This window comes from Crinia signifera, chromosome 7 (genome assembly GCF_055691185.1).
Source record: "Crinia signifera chromosome 7, ASM5569118v1, whole genome shotgun sequence".
Taxonomy (NCBI): domain Eukaryota; kingdom Metazoa; phylum Chordata; class Amphibia; order Anura; family Myobatrachidae; genus Crinia; species Crinia signifera.
Window position 1 is genome coordinate 10,802,932 of NC_139223.1, and position 20,105 is coordinate 10,823,036.

A 20,105-nucleotide genomic window follows, 5' to 3' on the forward strand; every position below is an offset into this window, starting at 1 on the left:
CCTCTCTCCTGCTTCTCCGTAATGTGTATGATGTGATGCCATCACACGCTGGGGAAACACGCTGGAGAGGAGCCGGGAAGCCAGCCGAGAGGGAGCAGTCAGACAGTCCCACCCAGTCCAGTCCTCACACTTGTTATTGTTATAATAGAGGTGCAATTGTTATACCAATATTACCAAAATGGCGGACGTCGGGCGGTCGGACGGGCAGAGAACCTCGCAACTTACAGAGCCAAACAGAATGACCCCCTGTATGTACAAAACTCACATTAAAAGCCAGGAGTAAAAATAGTTCAGAGTTCAGGGGCAAGTGCCATGCCCATATCGAGGGCAAAATTAGCATGTTACAAGTGATATGCTGACGTGTTGACATATCAAGCATTATTGTGTCGACATGATCAATGTTGGCACTTTCTACCCCATGCGCTCTCGAACAGTTTTGAGAATTTTGAATGTGGTTACCTTGTCACTATCACTATCTCCAGTACCTTTTTTTATATTCACTAGTTTACTGCAACTTATAATACCTTGCCTATAAGTCCAGGAGCAATGGACTGAGTACCGGTCAGGACACAGTGCTCTATGGTACATGGGATGTAGACAGGGGCGTAACTAGATATTTGTAGGCCCCAGAGCAAAAGTTTTTAAGGGCCCCCTAGTTAGCAACTGATGGTGATTCATGTATGTAAAACATATTACTTAGACAGTAAAGATGGGGCCCCTTCAGCTCTGGGCCCCATAGCAGCTGCACCCCTTGCACCTATGGTAGTTGCACCCTTGGATGTAGATGAACATCTGATGTCCATTCACTCTGAAGCTGCGTGTACTGTAGGCATTACAATTACAAATCATTATATTAGCATTGTAAGATTTTACAATGTCATCATGCCTATAAACTAATGCAAATGTATATTTCTTTTATTCTGCTAGTTTATCGGAAAACCATACATGCCGGCATACTGGACTCTTGGTTTTCACATCAGCCGCTGGGGATATAAATCTCTCAATGAGGTGAAAGAGGTGGTTGAGAGAAACAGAGCCATTGATATACCCTATGTAAGTAACATAAGGACATACTGTATACACCTACAGGCCTTTTTGGGTCTATACGACCTACCCTAAAGTCTTCAGAGATAAGTTATGTGCTCCCAGTTCCAAGAAAAATATCAAAACATTTCCACCTTGCAGCCATCACTGGTGGAGAGCCGTAAGCTCTCCACCTTCAAATGCAAAACCATTGACCATTGTTGTAGAACCATCGCATTTCCACCATCAATTACACACTAATTGAAAAGTGTTGGAGAGCGATCAAATCTCCATTACCAATCACAAAACCATGGGCCATTGTTAGATAACATTGCATCTCCACCATCAATTACAAAACCATTCACCATTGTTGGAGAACCATCGGATCTCTACCATCAATCACAAAACCATTCACCATTGTTGGAGAACCATTGAATCTCCACCATCAATCGCAAAACCATTGACCATGGTTGGAAAACCATTGCATCTTCACCATCAATCAAAAAGCCATGGACCATTGTTAGATAACACTGCATCTCCACCATCAATTACAAAACCATTCACCATTGTTGGAGCACCATCGGATCTCTACCATAAATCACAAAACCATTTACCATGGTTATAAAACTATTGCATCTTCACCATCAATCACAAAGCCATTGACCATTGTTGGAGAACCATCGCATCTCCACAAATGATAACCATCACTATGCAATACCCATATGATATAATAAGCATATAATATATTTTAAAAAAATTATAAATAAAAAAGGATGATGGATTATGGAAGCAAAGTACCAATTTGAAGAGGAAATGAAATGGAACCAAAAACTAGGACCCAAAGATCTACAATGGCTTTATCCAATTTACGATCTTTTCTGTATTGCTGATCCACTGTCAAAAATGCTGATCATAGGCCATTGATGATCAGTGATCTGCCTGGGAAAACAAGTAAAGGTCCATACACACTGGGCGATTATGTCCAGCATGTATGGACAGCGATGACCGCTTTCATCGGTGTGGGGAAAGCCGCTCGGTGTATACGCACTGCATACACACTGAGCGTTTTTCCCCCTGCCCAGCGCTGTCAGCGGGGGGAGGGCAGCTTTGCATAGCGCAGAGCTATGCAAAGCCTTCCTCAAATACCAGCAGATGAGCGGCTTTCCCGGTGATGATGCGGGAGCGCGCAGCAGCGCTCAGCGTTCAACGCCGGGTCATACACACTGGGCGGCTTGGAGCTGAAAGCCGCTCAAACTTGCTGTTTTGAGCGGCTTTCAGCTCAAAGTCGCCCAGTGTGTATGGACTTTAACAATTCCCAGATTTGCTGATTCCAATTTGTTTGAAATCGGCGTATCGTTGAATGTCCTTGATTCCCCAACACAGGCATCAGAGGATAGGGGAATTGCCAAAATCGATCCCAGATGCCTTTACACAAGGTCCTAGCCTTTCTATAAATACAAGCAAGTATACATAGTGAAATATATGGGTATTATGTGTTTCCCAAGAACAGCACAATGATTATGTTTGATAAAGTATGAATGTTACTAGCAGTCTGACAAGGCATTGGAACGCAGCGTGACCAATCAATAGACTTTTATTTTGCAAAAATGTCACAAAAAATAACCATAGCATGTGACCTTATGAGGTCACACAAAAATGACCAAATGTACAAAATATTATCCTGGTCTCCTTCATTTCAGACTGTACAATGCTTCATTATCTTTATACACATTTAAAAGCAATAGTGATGCATGTCAGGAATAAAAACCTTTATAACATTTGTTCTTTCAAATGAAGTTGTATAAATGGCTATTGTCTACCGCTGATGATCCGCTGATCGATGTACTGCGCAAAAGTCAGACGGATCATTGGTAAATGTGTTTATAAATATATGTTTCGCCATTTTTAGGACGTACAATTTACTGACATTGACTACATGGAAAACAAAAAAGATTTCACCTATGACAAAGTCAATTTTGCGGATCTTCCTCAATTTGCTGATGATCTACATAAGAACGGGCAGAAATATATCATCATTCTGGTAAGTTTACAATAGAACTGACTACTTTCCGGTCAGAAACACACAAGACCCAGGAGATAAAGTTGACAGTTGTTTATAAGTACGATCACGAAAAATGGATCAGTGAATTGGAGGGGGGTGCGGGGGGATTAGGGCGGGGGCATGTGAATCCAGGACATTCCAGTGTCGGAAATCAAGGACAATATTATTAATAATAATAATAATAATAATAACAATAATAATAATAATGGTACTTGTGGATTATCACGGCTCCCATCACATGCCATCGCATGCCATATATAGTGGCATGCGATGCGATTTTTACAGATTTTTGCAGTTTTTTGTCAAAATCGCATACGATTTTGCACTGAAAAGCATCCAAATGCATTGGAATTAGTATCAAACATGTTCAATGGCCCCCAAATGGCATTTTTGAGGCTGTACCACCCCCACTATCAACGCGAACCCGAAGCGTGGTGAGCGCAGCGAGCCTGCGAGGGGCGGCGGTACGCGTCCTACGACCTTTTCATACCCCCACTATCCACGTCGGCGTGGAGTTGAGAATAGAAAGTGTGGCGAGCGCAGCGAGCCACCGAGCCCGAAGCGTGGCAAGCGCAGCGAGCGCAGCGAGCCCCTGTGAAGGTATCCGCTTCCCCTCGCGGGGCTCGCTGCGCTCGCCACGCTTCGGGCTCGGTGGCTCGCTGCGCTTGCCACACTTTCTGTTCTCAACTCCACGCTGACGTGGATAGTGGGGGTATGAAAAGGTCGGAGGACGCGTACCGCCGCCCCTCGCAGGCTCGCTGCGCTCACCACGCTTCGGGTTCGCGTTGATAGTGGGGGTGGTACAGCCTCAAAAATGCCATTTGGAGCCATTGAACATGTTTGATACTAATTCCAATGCATTTGGATGCTTTTCAGTGCAAAATCGTATGCGATCGCATGCGATGCAATGCAATTTTTTCGCATACGATGGCCATCGTGGGAGCCGTGATAATCCACAAGTACCATAATAATAATAATAATAATAATAATAATAATAATAATAATAATAATAATAATAGTACCAGCCAATCAGCTGCTATCTGCCATGTTACAGGATGACAGTTAGGAGCTGACTGACCAGATCATCTCTCCTATACAATATGTATGTAGGCAAAGGTGACACTAGAACCATTATACTTAATGTCACCGTACCCGCTGCCAGTACTACTGGCATGTTGTAGTTGCGGGAGCCTGGTATGTACATTGGGGGAGATTACACGGATGTCCTGGATGTTATGTAGGTCTATAAGGGTGTAACTCATCACATATTAGATGTTATCTAATGCTCTGTTCTACCCTTGCAGGATCCAGCTATTGCCAACGCACCACTAATAAACGGCCCGTATGAGGCGTATGAAAGAGGCCAAAGGCTCGGTGTTTGGGTTAATGAGTCAGATGGGAGTACCCCCATTGTTGGAGAGGTACAGTGTGTTACTCCTGTTATAACACCTGGCAATTTACAGGACACATAAATAGAACCAGTAACATTTATGGTTATCTACTGTATGTAGCCATTTTCAGTTCTTATGTCTGGTAGAAAGAGTAATTTATTGTGTAGGAAAAATGTCACACTGCAATACAAACGTCGTTGTTTCCTCTATTTTTATTTTATCCTCTTATTTTTGCACTTTTGAACCTTTTTCGGATAGACGCACATGGGGTAATGTAACAAAACTGTCTCATTTGTAAGCAGAACAAATGTTATCACATATATGATGGTAGGAGCTGCTGGGACATGGGCGGAGCCACAACACATGGGAAGAGTCACATCCACATGGGCGGAGTCACAAACACATGGGCGGGGTCACACACACATGGACAGAGTCAGGGGAATGAGGGCTGGCTGCAGTAATGAGTCAAGCCTGCAGAAAAAAATAACAAAAAAATAACAAAAAAATAAAATAAAAACAAATACGTGTTGATGTTCAAAGGAAGAATAAAGTCCATTTATGGGGATGATACATTTCTGTGGTATTTACAGAATGCGCTGTGTTAGTCTAAATATATTCTGAATACATTGTTGCTATTAATGCTATGATAATCTGCACTAATAATACATTGACTGTCTGTCTACATATAATAATACATGGTTTTATACTGTGCAGGTCTGGCCGGGAGTTACAGTATACCCGGATTACACTAGTGATGTCTGTACTAATAATACATTGTCTGTCTGTCTACATATAATAATACATGGTTTTATACTGTGCAGGTCTGGCCGGGAGTTACAGCATACCCGGATTACACTAATAATGTCTGTACTAATAATACCCCCACCCCCCACATTCGTGCTCTCTCACAGTCTTGCCGCTTTCACCTACGCAACATCTCACGCATCAGACCATTCCTCTCCACTGACGTGACCAAAATTCTCATTCACTCTCTTGTCATCTCCCGCCTTGACTACTGCAACATCCTTCTCTCTGGGCTACCTCTCACCCGCCTCGCACCTCTCCAATCCATTCTTAACGCTGCTGCTAGGCTCATCTTCCTCTCCCGCCGCTCTACCTCCGCCTCCTCCCTCTGTCTATCTCTTCACTGGCTCCCCATTCCTTTCCGAGTTCTCTTTAAACTCCTCACCACCACCTACAAGGCTCTCCTCCTCCACCGCTCCATACCTCTCTTCACTGATCTCTATCCACACTCCATCCCGTCCTCTTCGCTCCATCACTGACCGCCGACTGACCTCTGACCTAATCACCTCCTCCCACTCCCGTGTCCAAGACTTCTCTCGCGCTGCCCCCCTGCACTGGAACACCCTCCCGCCACCCATCAGGCTTTCTGATTCCCTTACCTCCTTCAAGCGCTCCCTCAAAACCCACTTTTTTCGACTAGCCTATCCCTCCTCCTAACCTCTTTTGATCCTCTTATCCTGCCTCCGTTCCCCTCCGTTCCTACTTATCCTATTGTTTTTCGTTTGTCCACCCACCTCCTTTTAGTATGTTAACTCTTATGAGTAGGGACCTTCTTCCTCACGTACTCACCCTACCTCATTACCTCACCTGTGCTCCTGTCCTGTTCTTCCCTTCCTCTACTTCATCTTCAGTCTCCTTGACAATTTTGACACCTACTTCTGAACTGATGCTGATTTTAGTTCTACCAGCTATACCCCTATTTATACTGTATTTTTCAACAAACCCTGTACGTTACCTCGTCATTTTTTTGTTTGCTATGTACGGCGCTGCGGACACTTTGCGGCGCCTTATAAATAAACGTACTACTACTACTACTAATAATACATTGTCTGTCTGTCTACATATAATAATACATGGTTTTATACTGTGCAGGTCTGGCCCGGAGTTACAGTATACCCTGATTACACTAGTGATGTCTGTACTAATAATACATTGTCTGTCTGTCTACATATAATAATACATGGATTTATACTGTGCAGGTCTGGCCGGGAGTTACAGTATACCCGGATTACACTAGTGATGTCTGTACTAATAATACATTGTCTGTCTGTCTACATATAATAATACATGGTTTTATCCTGTGCAGGTCTGGCCGGGAGTTACAGTATACCCTGATTACACTAGTGATGTCTGTACTAATAATACATTGTCTGTCTGTCTACATATAATAATGGTTTTATCCTGTGCAGGTCTGGCCGGGAGTTAAAGTATACCCTGATTACACTAGTGATGTCTGTACTAATAATACATTGTCTGTCTGCCTACATATAATAATACATGGTTTTATACTGTGCAGGTCTGGCCGGGAGTTACAGTATACCCGGATTACACTAGTGATGTCTGTACTAATAATACATTGTCTGTCTGTCTACATATAATAATACATGGTTTTATACTGTGCAGGTCTGGCCGGGAGTTACAGTATACCCTGATTACACTAGTGATGTCTGTACTAATAATACCCCCCACCCCCCACATTCGTGCTCTCTCACAGTCTTGCCGCATTCACCTACGCAACATCTCACGCATCAGACCATTCCTCTCCACTGACGCGACCAAAATTCTCATTCACTCTCTTGGCATCTCCCGCCTTGACTACTGCAACATCCTTCTCTCTGGGCTACCTCTCACCCGCCTCGCACCTCTCCAATCCATTCTTAACGCTGCTGCTAGGCTCATCTACCTCTCCCGCCGCTCTACCTCCGCCTCCCCCCTCTGTCTATCTCTTCACTGGCTCCCCATTCCTTTCCGAGTTCTCTTTAAACTCCTCACCACCACCTACAAGGCTCTCTCCTCCTCCACCGCTCTTTACCTCTCTTCACTGATCTCTATCCACACTCCCTCCCGTCCTCTTGGCTCCATCACTGACCGCCGACTGACCTCTCACCTAATCACCTCCTCCCACTCCCGTGTCCAAGACTTCTCTCGCGCTGCCCCCCTGCACTGGAACAACCTCCCGCCACCCATCAGGCTTTCTGATTCCCTTACCTCCTTCAAGCGCTCCCTCAAAACCCACTTTTTTCGACTAGCCTATCCCTCCTCCTAACCTCTTTTGATCCTCTTATCCTGCCTCTGTTCCCCTCCGTTCCTATTTATCCTATTGTTTTTCGTTTGTCCACCCACCTCCTTTTAGTATGTTAACTCTTATGAGTAGGGACCTCCTTCCTCACGTACTCACCCTACCTCATTACCTCACCTGTGCTCCTGTCCTGTTCTTCCCTTCCTCTACTTCATCTTCAGTCTCCTCGACAACTTTGACACCTACTTCTGAACTGATGCTGATTTTAGTTCTACCAGCTATACCCCTATTTATACTGTATTTTTCAACACACCCTGTACGTTACCTCGTAATTTTTTTGTTTGCTATGTACGGCGCTGCGGACACTTTGCGGCGCCTTATAAATAAACGTACTACTACTACTAATAATAATACATTGTCTGTCTGTCTACATATAATAATACATGGTTTTATACTGTGCAGGTCTGGCCCGGAGTTACAGTATACCCTGATTACACTAGTGATGTCTGTACTAATAATACATTGTCTGTCTGTCTACATGTAATGATACATGGTTTTATCCTGTGCAGGTCTGGCCGGGACTAACAGTATACCAGGATTACACTAGTGATGTCTGTACTAATAATACATTGTCTGTTTGTCTACATATAATAATACATGGTTTTATCCTGTGCAGGTCTGGCCGGGAGTTACAGTATACCCTGATTACACTAGTGATGTCTGTACTAATAATACATTGTCAGTTTGTCTACATATAATAATACATGGTTTTATCCTGTGCAGGTCTGGCCGGGAGTTACAGTATACCCGGATTACACTAGTGATGTCTGTACTAATAATACATTCTCTGTCTGTCTACATATAATAATACATGGTTTTATACTGTGCAGGTCAGGCCGGGAGTTACAGTATACCCTGATTACACTAGTGATGTCTGCACTAATAATACATTGTCTGTCTGTCTACATATAATAATACATGGTTTTATACTGTGCAGGTCTGGCCCGGAGTTACAGTATACCCTGATTACACTAGTGATGTCTGTACTAATAATATATTGTCTGTCTGCCTACATATAATAATACATGGTTTCATACTGTGCAGGTCTTGCCCGGAGTTACAGTATACCCTGATTACAATAATGATGTCTGTGCTAATAATACATTGTCTGTCTGTCTACATATAATAATACATGGTTTTATACTTTGCAGGTCTGGCCCGGAGTTACAGTATACCCTGATTACACTAGTGATGTCTGTACTAATAATACATTGTCTGTATTTCTACATATAATAATACATGGTTTTATACTGTGCAGGTCTGGCCTGGAGTTACAGTATACCCGGATTACACTAGTGATGTCTGTACTAATAATACATTGTCTGTCTGTCTACATATAATAATACATGGCTTTATACTGTGCAGGTCTGGCCGGGAGTTACAGTATACCCTGATCACACTAGTGATGTCTGTACTAATAATACATTGTCTGTCTGTCTACATATAATAATACATGGTTTTATACTGTGCAGGTCTGGCCGGGAGATACAGTATACCCTGATTACACTAGTGATGTCTGTACTAATAATACATTGTCTGTCTGTCTACATATAATAATACATGGTTATATCCTGTGCAGGTCTGGCCGGGAGTTACAGTACAACCGGATTACACTAGTGATGTCTGTACTAATAATACATTGTCTGTCTGTCTACATATAATAATACATGGTTTTATCCTGTGCAGGTCTGGCCGGGAGTTACAGTATACCCTGATTACACTAATGATGTCTGTACTAATAATACATTGTCTGTCTGTCTACATATAATAATACATGGTTTTATACTGTGCAGGTCTGGCCCGGAGTTACAGTATACCCTGATTACACTAGTGATGTCTGTACTAATAATACATTGTCTGTCTGTCTACATATAATAATACATGGATTTATCCTGTGCAGGTCTGGCCCGGAGTTACAGTATACCCTGATTACACTAGTGATGTCTGTACTAATAATACATTGTCTGTCTGTCTACATATAATAATACATGGTTTTATACTGTGCAGGTCTGGCCTGGAGTTACAGTATACCCGGATTACACTAGTGATGTCTGTACTAATAATACATTGTCTGTCTGTCTACATATAATAATACATGGTTTTATACTGTGCAGGTCTGGCCCGGAGTTACAGTATACCCTGATTACACTAGTGATGTCTGTACTAATAATACATTGTCTGTCTGTCTACATATAATAATACATGGTTTTATCCTGTGCAGGTCTGGCCGGGAGTTACAGTATACCCTGATTACACTAATGATGTCTGTACTAATAATACATTGTCTGTCTGTCTACATATAATAATACATGGTTTTATCCTGTGCAGGTCTGGCCGGGAGTTACAGTATACCCTGATTACACTAGTGATGTCTGTACTAATAATACATTGTCTGTCTGTCTATATATAATAATACATGGTTTATACTGTGCAGGTCTGGCCGGGAGTTACAGTATACCAGGATTACACTAGTGATGTCTGTACTAATAATACATTGTCTGTCTGTCTACATATAATAATACATGGTTTTATACTGTGCAGGTCTGGCCCGGAGTTACAGTATACCCTGATTACACTAGTGATGTCTGTACTAATAATACATTGTCTGTCTGTCTACATATAATAATACATGGTTATATCCTGTGCAGGTCTGGCCGGGAGTTACAGTATACCCTGATTACACTAGTGATGTCTGCACTAATAATACATTGTCTGTCTGTCTACATAATAATACATGGTTTTATCCTGTGCAGGTCTGGCCGGGAGTTACAGTATACTCGGATTACACTAGTGATGTCTGCACTAATAATACATTGTCTGTCTGTCTACATATAATAATACATGGTTTTATACTGTGCAGGTCTGGCCGGGAGTTACAGTATACCCGGATTAAACTAGTGATGTCTGTAATAATAATACATTGTCTGTCTGTCTACATATAATAATACATGGTTTATACTGTGCAGGTCTGGCCGGGAGTTACAGTATACCCTGATTACACTAGTGATGTCTGTACTAATAATACATTGTCTGTCTGTCTACATATAATAATACATGGTTTATACTGTGCAGGTCTTGTCGGGAGTTACAGTATACCCTGATTACACTAGTGATGTCTGTACTAATAATACATTGTCTGACTGTCTACATATAATAATACATGGTTTTATCCTGTGCAGGTCTGGCCCGGAGTTACAGTATACCCGGATTACACTAGTGATGTCTGTACTTATAATACATTGTCTGTCTGTCTACATATAATAATACATGGTTTATACTGTGCAGGTCTGGCCGGGAGTTACAGTATACCCGGATTACACTAGTGATGTCTGTACTAATAATACATTGTCTGTCTGTCTACATATAATAATACATGGTTTTATCCTGTGCAGGTCTGGCCGGGAGTTACTGTATACCCGGATTACACTAGTGATGTCTGTACTAATAATACATTGTCTGTCTGTCTACATATAATAATACATGGTTTATACTGTGCAGGTCTGGCCGGGAGTTACAGTATACCCGGATTACACTAGTGATGTCTGTACTAATAATACATTGTCTGTCTGTCTACATATAATAATACATGGTTTATCCTGTGCAGGTCTTGTCGGGAGTTACTGTATACCCGGATTACACTAGTGATGTCTGTACTAATAATACATTGTCTGTCTGTCTACATATAATAATACATGGTTTATACTGTGCAGGTCTGGCCGGGAGTTACAGTATACCCTGATTACACTAGTGATGTCTGTACTAATAATACATTGTCTGTCTGTCTACATATAATAATACATGGTTTTATACTGTGCAGGTCTGGCCGGGAGTTACTGTATACCCGGATTACTCTAGTGATGTCTGTACTAATAATACATTGTCTGTCTGTCTACATATAATAATACATGGTTTTATACTGTGCAGGTCTGGCCGGGAGTTACTGTATACCCGGATTACTCTAGTGATGTCTGTACTAATAATACATTGTCTGTCTGTCTACATATAATAATACATGGATTTATACTGTGCAGGTCTGGCCGGGAGTTACAGTATACCCTGATTACACTAGTGATGTCTGTACTAATAATACATTGTCTGTCTGTCTACATATAATAATACATGGTTTTATCCTGTGCAGGTCTGGCTGGGAGTTACAGTATACCCTGATTACACTAGTGATGTCTGTACTAATAATACATTGTCTGTCTGTCTACATATAATAATACATGGTTTTATACTGTGCAGGTCTGGCCGGGAGTTACAGTATACCCTGATTACACTAGTGATGTCTGTACTAATAATACATTGTCTGTCTGTCTACATATAATAATACATGGTTTTATACTGTGCAGGTCTGGCTGGGAGTTACAGTATACCCTGATTACACTAGTGATGTCTGTACTAATAATACATTGTCTGTCTGTCTACATATAATAATACATGGTTTTATACTGTGCAGGTCTGGCCGGGAGTTACAGTATACCCTGATTACACTAGTGATGTCTGTACTAATAATACATTGTCTGTCTGTCTACATATAATAATACATGGTTTTATCCTGTGCAGGTCTGGCTGGGAGTTACAGTATACCCTGATTACACTAGTGATGTCTGTACTAATAATACATTGTATGTCTGTCTACATATAATAATACATGGTTTTATCCTGTGCAGGTCTGGCTGGGAGTTACAGTATACCCTGATTACACTAGTGATGTCTGTACTAATAATACATTGTCTGTCTGTCTACATATAATAATACATGGTTTTATCCTGTGCAGGTCTGGCTGGGAGTTACAGTATACCCTGATTACACTAGTGATGTCTGTACTAATAATACATTGTCTGTCTGTCTACATATAATAATACATGGTTTTATACTGTGCAGGTCTGGCCGGGAGTTACAGTATAACCGGATTACACTAGTGATGTCTGCACTAATAATACATTGTCTGTCTGTCTACATATAATAATACATGGTTTATACTGTGCAGGTCTGGCCGGGAGTTACAGTATACCCGGATTACACTAGTGATGTCTGCACTAATAATACATTGTCTGTCTGTCTACATATAATAATACATGGTTTATACTGTGCAGGTCTGGCCCGGAGTTACGGTATACCCTGATTACACTAGTGATGTCTGTACTAATAATACATTGTCTGTCTGTCTACATATAATAATACATGGTTTATACTGTGCAGGTCTGGCCCGGAGTTACGGTATACCCTGATTACACTAGTGATGTCTGTACTAATAATACATTGTCTGTCTGTCTACATATAATAATACATGGTTTATACTGTGCAGGTCTGGCCGGGAGTTATAGTATACCCAGATTACACTAGTGATGTCTGTACTAATAATACATTGTCTGTCTGTCTACATATAATAATACATGGTTTATACTGTGCAGGTCTGGCCCGGAGTTACGGTATACCCTGATTACACTAGTGATGTCTGTACTAATAATACATTGTCTGTCTGTCTACATATAATAATACATGGTTTTATACTGTGCAGGTCTGGCCGGGAGTTACAGTATACCCTGATTACACTAGTGATGTCTGTACTAATAATACATTGTCTGTCTGTCTACATGTAATACATGCTTTATACTGTGCAGGTCTGGCCGGGAGTTACAGTATACCCTGATTACACTAATGATGTCTGTACTAATAATACATTGTCTGTCTGTCTACATATAATAATACATGGTTTTATCCTGTGCAGGTCTGGCTGGGAGTTACAGTATACCCTGATTACACTAGTGATGTCTGTACTAATAATACATTGTCTGTCTGTCTACATATAATAATACATGGTTTTATCCTGTGCAGGTCTGGCCGGGAGTTATAGTATACCCAGATTACACTAGTGATGTCTGTACTAATAATACATTGTCTGTCTGTCTACATATAATAATACATGGTTTATACTGTGCAGGTCTGGCCGGGAGTTACAGTATACCCTGATTACACTAGTGATGTCTGTGCTAATAATACATTGTCTGACTGTCTACATATAATAATACATGGTTTTATCCTGTGCAGGTCTGGCCGGGAGTTACAGTATACCCTGATTACACTAGTGATGTCTGTACTAATAATACATTGTCTGTCTGTCTATATATAATAATACATGGTTTATACTGTGCAGGTCTGGCCGGGAGTTACAGTATACCCTGATTACACTAGTGATGTCTGTACTAATAATACATTGTCTGTCTGTCTACATATAATAATACATGGTTTATACTGTGCAGGTCTTGTCGGGAGTTACAGTATACCCTGATTACACTAGTGATGTCTGTACTAATAATACATTGTCTGACTGTCTACATATAATAATACATGGTTTTATCCTGTGCAGGTCTGGCCCGGAGTTACAGTATACCCGGATTACACTAGTGATGTCTGTACTTATAATACATTGTCTGTCTGTCTACATATAATAATACATGGTTTATACTGTGCAGGTCTGGCCGGGAGTTACAGTATACCCGGATTACACTAGTGATGTCTGTACTAATAATACATTGTCTGTCTGTCTACATATAATAATACATGGTTTTATCCTGTGCAGGTCTGGCCGGGAGTTACAGTATACCCGGATTACACTAGTGATGTCTGTACTAATAATACATTGTCTGTCTGTCTACATATAATAATACATGGTTTATCCTGTGCAGGTCTTGTCGGGAGTTACTGTATACCCGGATTACACTAGTGATGTCTGTACTAATAATACATTGTCTGTCTGTCTACATATAATAATACATGGTTTATACTGTGCAGGTCTGGCCGGGAGTTACAGTATACCCTGATTACACTAGTGATGTCTGTACTAATAATACATTGTCTGTCTGTCTACATATAATAATACATGGTTTTATACTGTGCAGGTCTGGCCGGGAGTTACTGTATACCCGGATTACTCTAGTGATGTCTGTACTAATAATACATTGTCTGTCTGTCTACATATAATAATACATGGTTTTATACTGTGCAGGTCTGGCCGGGAGTTACTGTATACCCGGATTACTCTAGTGATGTCTGTACTAATAATACATTGTCTGTCTGTCTACATATAATAATACATGGATTTATACTGTGCAGGTCTGGCCGGGAGTTACAGTATACCCTGATTACACTAGTGATGTCTGTACTAATAATACATTGTCTGTCTGTCTACATATAATAATACATGGTTTTATCCTGTGCAGGTCTGGCTGGGAGTTACAGTATACCCTGATTACACTAGTGATGTCTGTACTAATAATACATTGTCTGTCTGTCTACATATAATAATACATGGTTTTATACTGTGCAGGTCTGGCCGGGAGTTACAGTATACCCTGATTACACTAGTGATGTCTGTACTAATAATACATTGTCTGTCTGTCTACATATAATAATACATGGTTTTATACTGTGCAGGTCTGGCTGGGAGTTACAGTATACCCTGATTACACTAGTGATGTCTGTACTAATAATACATTGTCTGTCTGTCTACATATAATAATACATGGTTTTATACTGTGCAGGTCTGGCCGGGAGTTACAGTATACCCTGATTACACTAGTGATGTCTGTACTAATAATACATTGTCTGTCTGTCTACATATAATAATACATGGTTTTATCCTGTGCAGGTCTGGCTGGGAGTTACAGTATACCCTGATTACACTAGTGATGTCTGTACTAATAATACATTGTATGTCTGTCTACATATAATAATACATGGTTTTATCCTGTGCAGGTCTGGCTGGGAGTTACAGTATACCCTGATTACACTAGTGATGTCTGTACTAATAATACATTGTCTGTCTGTCTACATATAATAATACATGGTTTTATCCTGTGCAGGTCTGGCTGGGAGTTACAGTATACCCTGATTACACTAGTGATGTCTGTACTAATAATACATTGTCTGTCTGTCTACATATAATAATACATGGTTTTATACTGTGCAGGTCTGGCCGGGAGTTACAGTATAACCGGATTACACTAGTGATGTCTGCACTAATAATACATTGTCTGTCTGTCTACATATAATAATACATGGTTTATACTGTGCAGGTCTGGCCGGGAGTTACAGTATACCCGGATTACACTAGTGATGTCTGCACTAATAATACATTGTCTGTCTGTCTACATATAATAATACATGGTTTATACTGTGCAGGTCTGGCCCGGAGTTACGGTATACCCTGATTACACTAGTGATGTCTGTACTAATAATACATTGTCTGTCTGTCTACATATAATAATACATGGTTTTATACTGTGCAGGTCTGGCCGGGAGTTACAGTATACCCTGATTACACTAGTGATGTCTGTACTAATAATACATTGTCTGTCTGTCTACATGTAATACATGCTTTATACTGTGCAGGTCTGGCCGGGAGTTACAGTATACCCTGATTACACTAATGATGTCTGTACTAATAATACATTGTCTGTCTGTCTACATATAATAATACATGGTTTTATCCTGTGCAGGTCTGGCTGGGAGTTACAGTATACCCTGATTACACTAGTGATGTCTGTACTAATAATACATTGTCTGTCTGTCTACATATAATAATACATGGTTTTATCCTGTGCAGGTCTGGCCGGGAGTTATAGTATACCCAGATTACACTAGTGATGTCTGTACTAATAATACATTGTCTGTCTGTCTACATATAATAATACATGGTTTATACTGTGCAGGTCTGGCCGGGAGTTACAGTATACCCTGATTACACTAGTGATGTCTGTGCTAATAATACATTGTCTGACTGTCTACATATAATAATACATGGTTTTATCCTGTGCAGGTCTGGCCGGGAGTTACAGTATACCCTGATTACACTAGTGATGTCTGTACTAATAATACATTGTCTGTCTGTCTATATATAATAATACATGGTTTATACTGTGCAGGTCTGGCCGGGAGTTACAGTATACCAGGATTACACTAGTGATGTCTGTACTAATAATACATTGTCTGTCTGTCTACATATAATAATACATGGTTTTATACTGTGCAGGTCTGGCCCGGAGTTACAGTATACCCTGATTACACTAGTGATGTCTGTACTAATAATACATTGTCTGTCTGTCTACATATAATAATACATGGTTATATCCTGTGCAGGTCTGGCCGGGAGTTACAGTATACCCTGATTACACTAGTGATGTCTGCACTAATAATACATTGTCTGTCTGTCTACATAATAATACATGGTTTTATCCTGTGCAGGTCTGGCCGGGAGTTACAGTATACTCGGATTACACTAGTGATGTCTGCACTAATAATACATTGTCTGTCTGTCTACATATAATAATACATGGTTTTATACTGTGCAGGTCTGGCCGGGAGTTACAGTATACCCGGATTACACTAGTGATGTCTGTACTAATAATACATTGTCTGTCTGTCTACATATAATAATACATGGTTTATACTGTGCAGGTCTGGCCGGGAGTTACAGTATACCCTGATTACACTAGTGATGTCTGTACTAATAATACATTGTCTGTCTGTCTACATATAATAATACATGGTTTATACTGTGCAGGTCTTGTCGGGAGTTACAGTATACCCTGATTACACTAGTGATGTCTGTACTAATAATACATTGTCTGACTGTCTACATATAATAATACATGGTTTTATCCTGTGCAGGTCTGGCCCGGAGTTACAGTATACCCGGATTACACTAGTGATGTCTGTACTTATAATACATTGTCTGTCTGTCTACATATAATAATACATGGTTTATACTGTGCAGGTCTGGCCGGGAGTTACAGTATACCCTGATTACACTAGTGATGTCTGTACTAATAATACATTGTCTGTCTGTCTACATATAATAATACATGGTTTTATCCTGTGCAGGTCTGGCCGGGAGTTACAGTATACCCGGATTACACTAGTGATGTCTGTACTAATAATACATTGTCTGTCTGTCTACATATAATAATACATGGTTTTATCCTGTGCAGGTCTGGCCGGGAGTTACAGTATACCCGGATTACACTAGTGATGTCTGTACTAATAATACATTGTCTGTCTGTCTACATATAATAATACATGGTTTATACTGTGCAGGTCTGGCCGGGAGTTACAGTATACCCTGATTACACTAGTTATGTCTGTACTAATAATACATTGTCTGTCTGTCTACATATAATAATACATGGTTTATACTGTGCAGGTCTGGCCGGGAGTTACAGTATACCCTGATTACACTAGTGATGTCTGTACTAATAATACATTGTCTGTCTGTCTACATATAATAATACATGGTTTTATACTGTGCAGGTCTGGCTGGGAGTTACAGTATACCCTGATTACACTAGTGATGTCTGTACTAATAATACATTGTCTGTCTGTCTACATATAATAATACATGGTTTTATCCTGTGCAGGTCTGGCTGGGAGTTACAGTATACCCTGATTACACTAGTGATGTCTGTACTAATAATACATTGTCTGTCTGTCTACATATAATAATACATGGTTTTATCCTGTGCAGGTCTAGCTGGGAGTTACAGTATACCCTGATTACACTAGTGATGTCTGTACTAATAATACATTGTCTGTCTGTCTACATATAATAATACATGGTTTTATACTGTGCAGGTCTGGCCGGGAGTTACAGTATAACCGGATTACACTAGTGATGTCTGCACTAATAATACATTGTCTGTCTGTCTACATATAATAATACATGGTTTATACTGTGCAGGTCTGGCCCGGAGTTACGGTATACCCTGATTACACTAGTGATGTCTGTACTAATAATACATTGTCTGTCTGTCTACATATAATAATACATGGTTTTATACTGTGCAGGTCTGGCCGGGAGTTACAGTATAACCGGATTACACTAGTGATGTCTGCACTAATAATACATTGTCTGTCTGTCTACATATAATAATACATGGTTTATACTGTGCAGGTCTGGCCGGGAGTTACAGTATACCCGGATTACACTAGTGATGTCTGCACTAATAATACATTGTCTGTCTGTCTACATATAATAATACATGGTTTATACTGTGCAGGTCTGGCCCGGAGTTACGGTATACCCTGATTACACTAGTGATGTCTGTACTAATAATACATTGTCTGTCTGTCTACATATAATAATACATGGTTTTATACTGTGCAGGTCTGGCCGGGAGTTACAGTATACCCTGATTACACTAGTGATGTCTGTACTAATAATACATTGTCTGTCTGTCTACATGTAATACATGCTTTATACTGTGCAGGTCTGGCCGGGAGTTACAGTATACCCTGATTACACTAATGATGTCTGTACTAATAATACATTGTCTGTCTGTCTACATATAATAATACATGGTTTTATCCTGTGCAGGTCTGGCTGGGAGTTACAGTATACCCTGATTACACTAGTGATGTCTGTACTAATAATACATTGTCTGTCTGTCTACATATAATAATACATGGTTTTATCCTGTGCAGGTCTGGCCGGGAGTTATAGTATACCCAGATTACACTAGTGATGTCTGTACTAATAATACATTGTCTGTCTGTCTACATATAATAATACATGGTTTATACTGTGCAGGTCTGGCCGGGAGTTACAGTATACCCTGATTACACTAGTGATGTCTGTGCTAATAATACATTGTCTGACTGTCTACATATAATAATACATGGTTTTATCCTGTGCAGGTCTGGCCGGGAGTTACAGTATACCCTGATTACACTAGTGATGTCTGTACTAATAATACATTGTCTGTCTGTCTATATATAATAATACATGGTTTATACTGTGCAGGTCTGGCCGGGAGTTACAGTATACCAGGATTACACTAGTGATGTCTGTACTAATAATACATTGTCTGTCTGTCTACATATAATAATACATGGTTTTATACTGTGCAGGTCTGGCCCGGAGTTACAGTATACCCTGATTACACTAGTGATGTCTGTACTAATAATACATTGTCTGTCTGTCTACATATAATAATACATGGTTATATCCTGTGCAGGTCTGGCCGGGAGTTACAGTATACCCTGATTACACTAGTGATGTCTGCACTAATAATACATTGTCTGTCTGTCTACATAATAATACATGGTTTTATCCTGTGCAGGTCTGGCCGGGAGTTACAGTATACTCGGATTACACTAGTGATGTCTGCACTAATAATACATTGTCTGTCTGTCTACATATAATAATACATGGTTTTATACTGTGCAGGTCTGGCCGGGAGTTACAGTATACCCGGATTACACTAGTGATGTCTGTACTAATAATACATTGTCTGTCTGTCTACATATAATAATACATGGTTTATACTGTGCAGGTCTGGCCGGGAGTTACAGTATACCCTGATTACACTAGTGATGTCTGTACTAATAATACATTGTCTGTCTGTCTACATATAATAATACATGGTTTATACTGTGCAGGTCTTGTCGGGAGTTACAGTATACCCTGATTACACTAGTGATGTCTGTACTAATAATACATTGTCTGACTGTCTACATATAATAA

At 40.4% G+C, this 20,105-nt stretch overlaps 1 protein-coding gene across 1 annotated transcript in view; it reads left to right on the top strand.

Annotated features, from left to right (window-relative positions):
• The window catches only part of LOC146019754 (maltase-glucoamylase-like), a 146,258-nt gene that overhangs the window by 37,413 nt on the left and 88,740 nt on the right, over window positions 1–20,105 (top strand). The window contains exons 10-12 of the mRNA XM_083152286.1: window positions 928–1,053; window positions 2,933–3,064; window positions 4,390–4,506. Of these exons, the coding sequence (XP_083008412.1) occupies window positions 928–1,053; window positions 2,933–3,064; window positions 4,390–4,506 (375 nt within the window). The remainder of the gene's footprint in view (window positions 1–927; window positions 1,054–2,932; window positions 3,065–4,389; window positions 4,507–20,105) is intronic.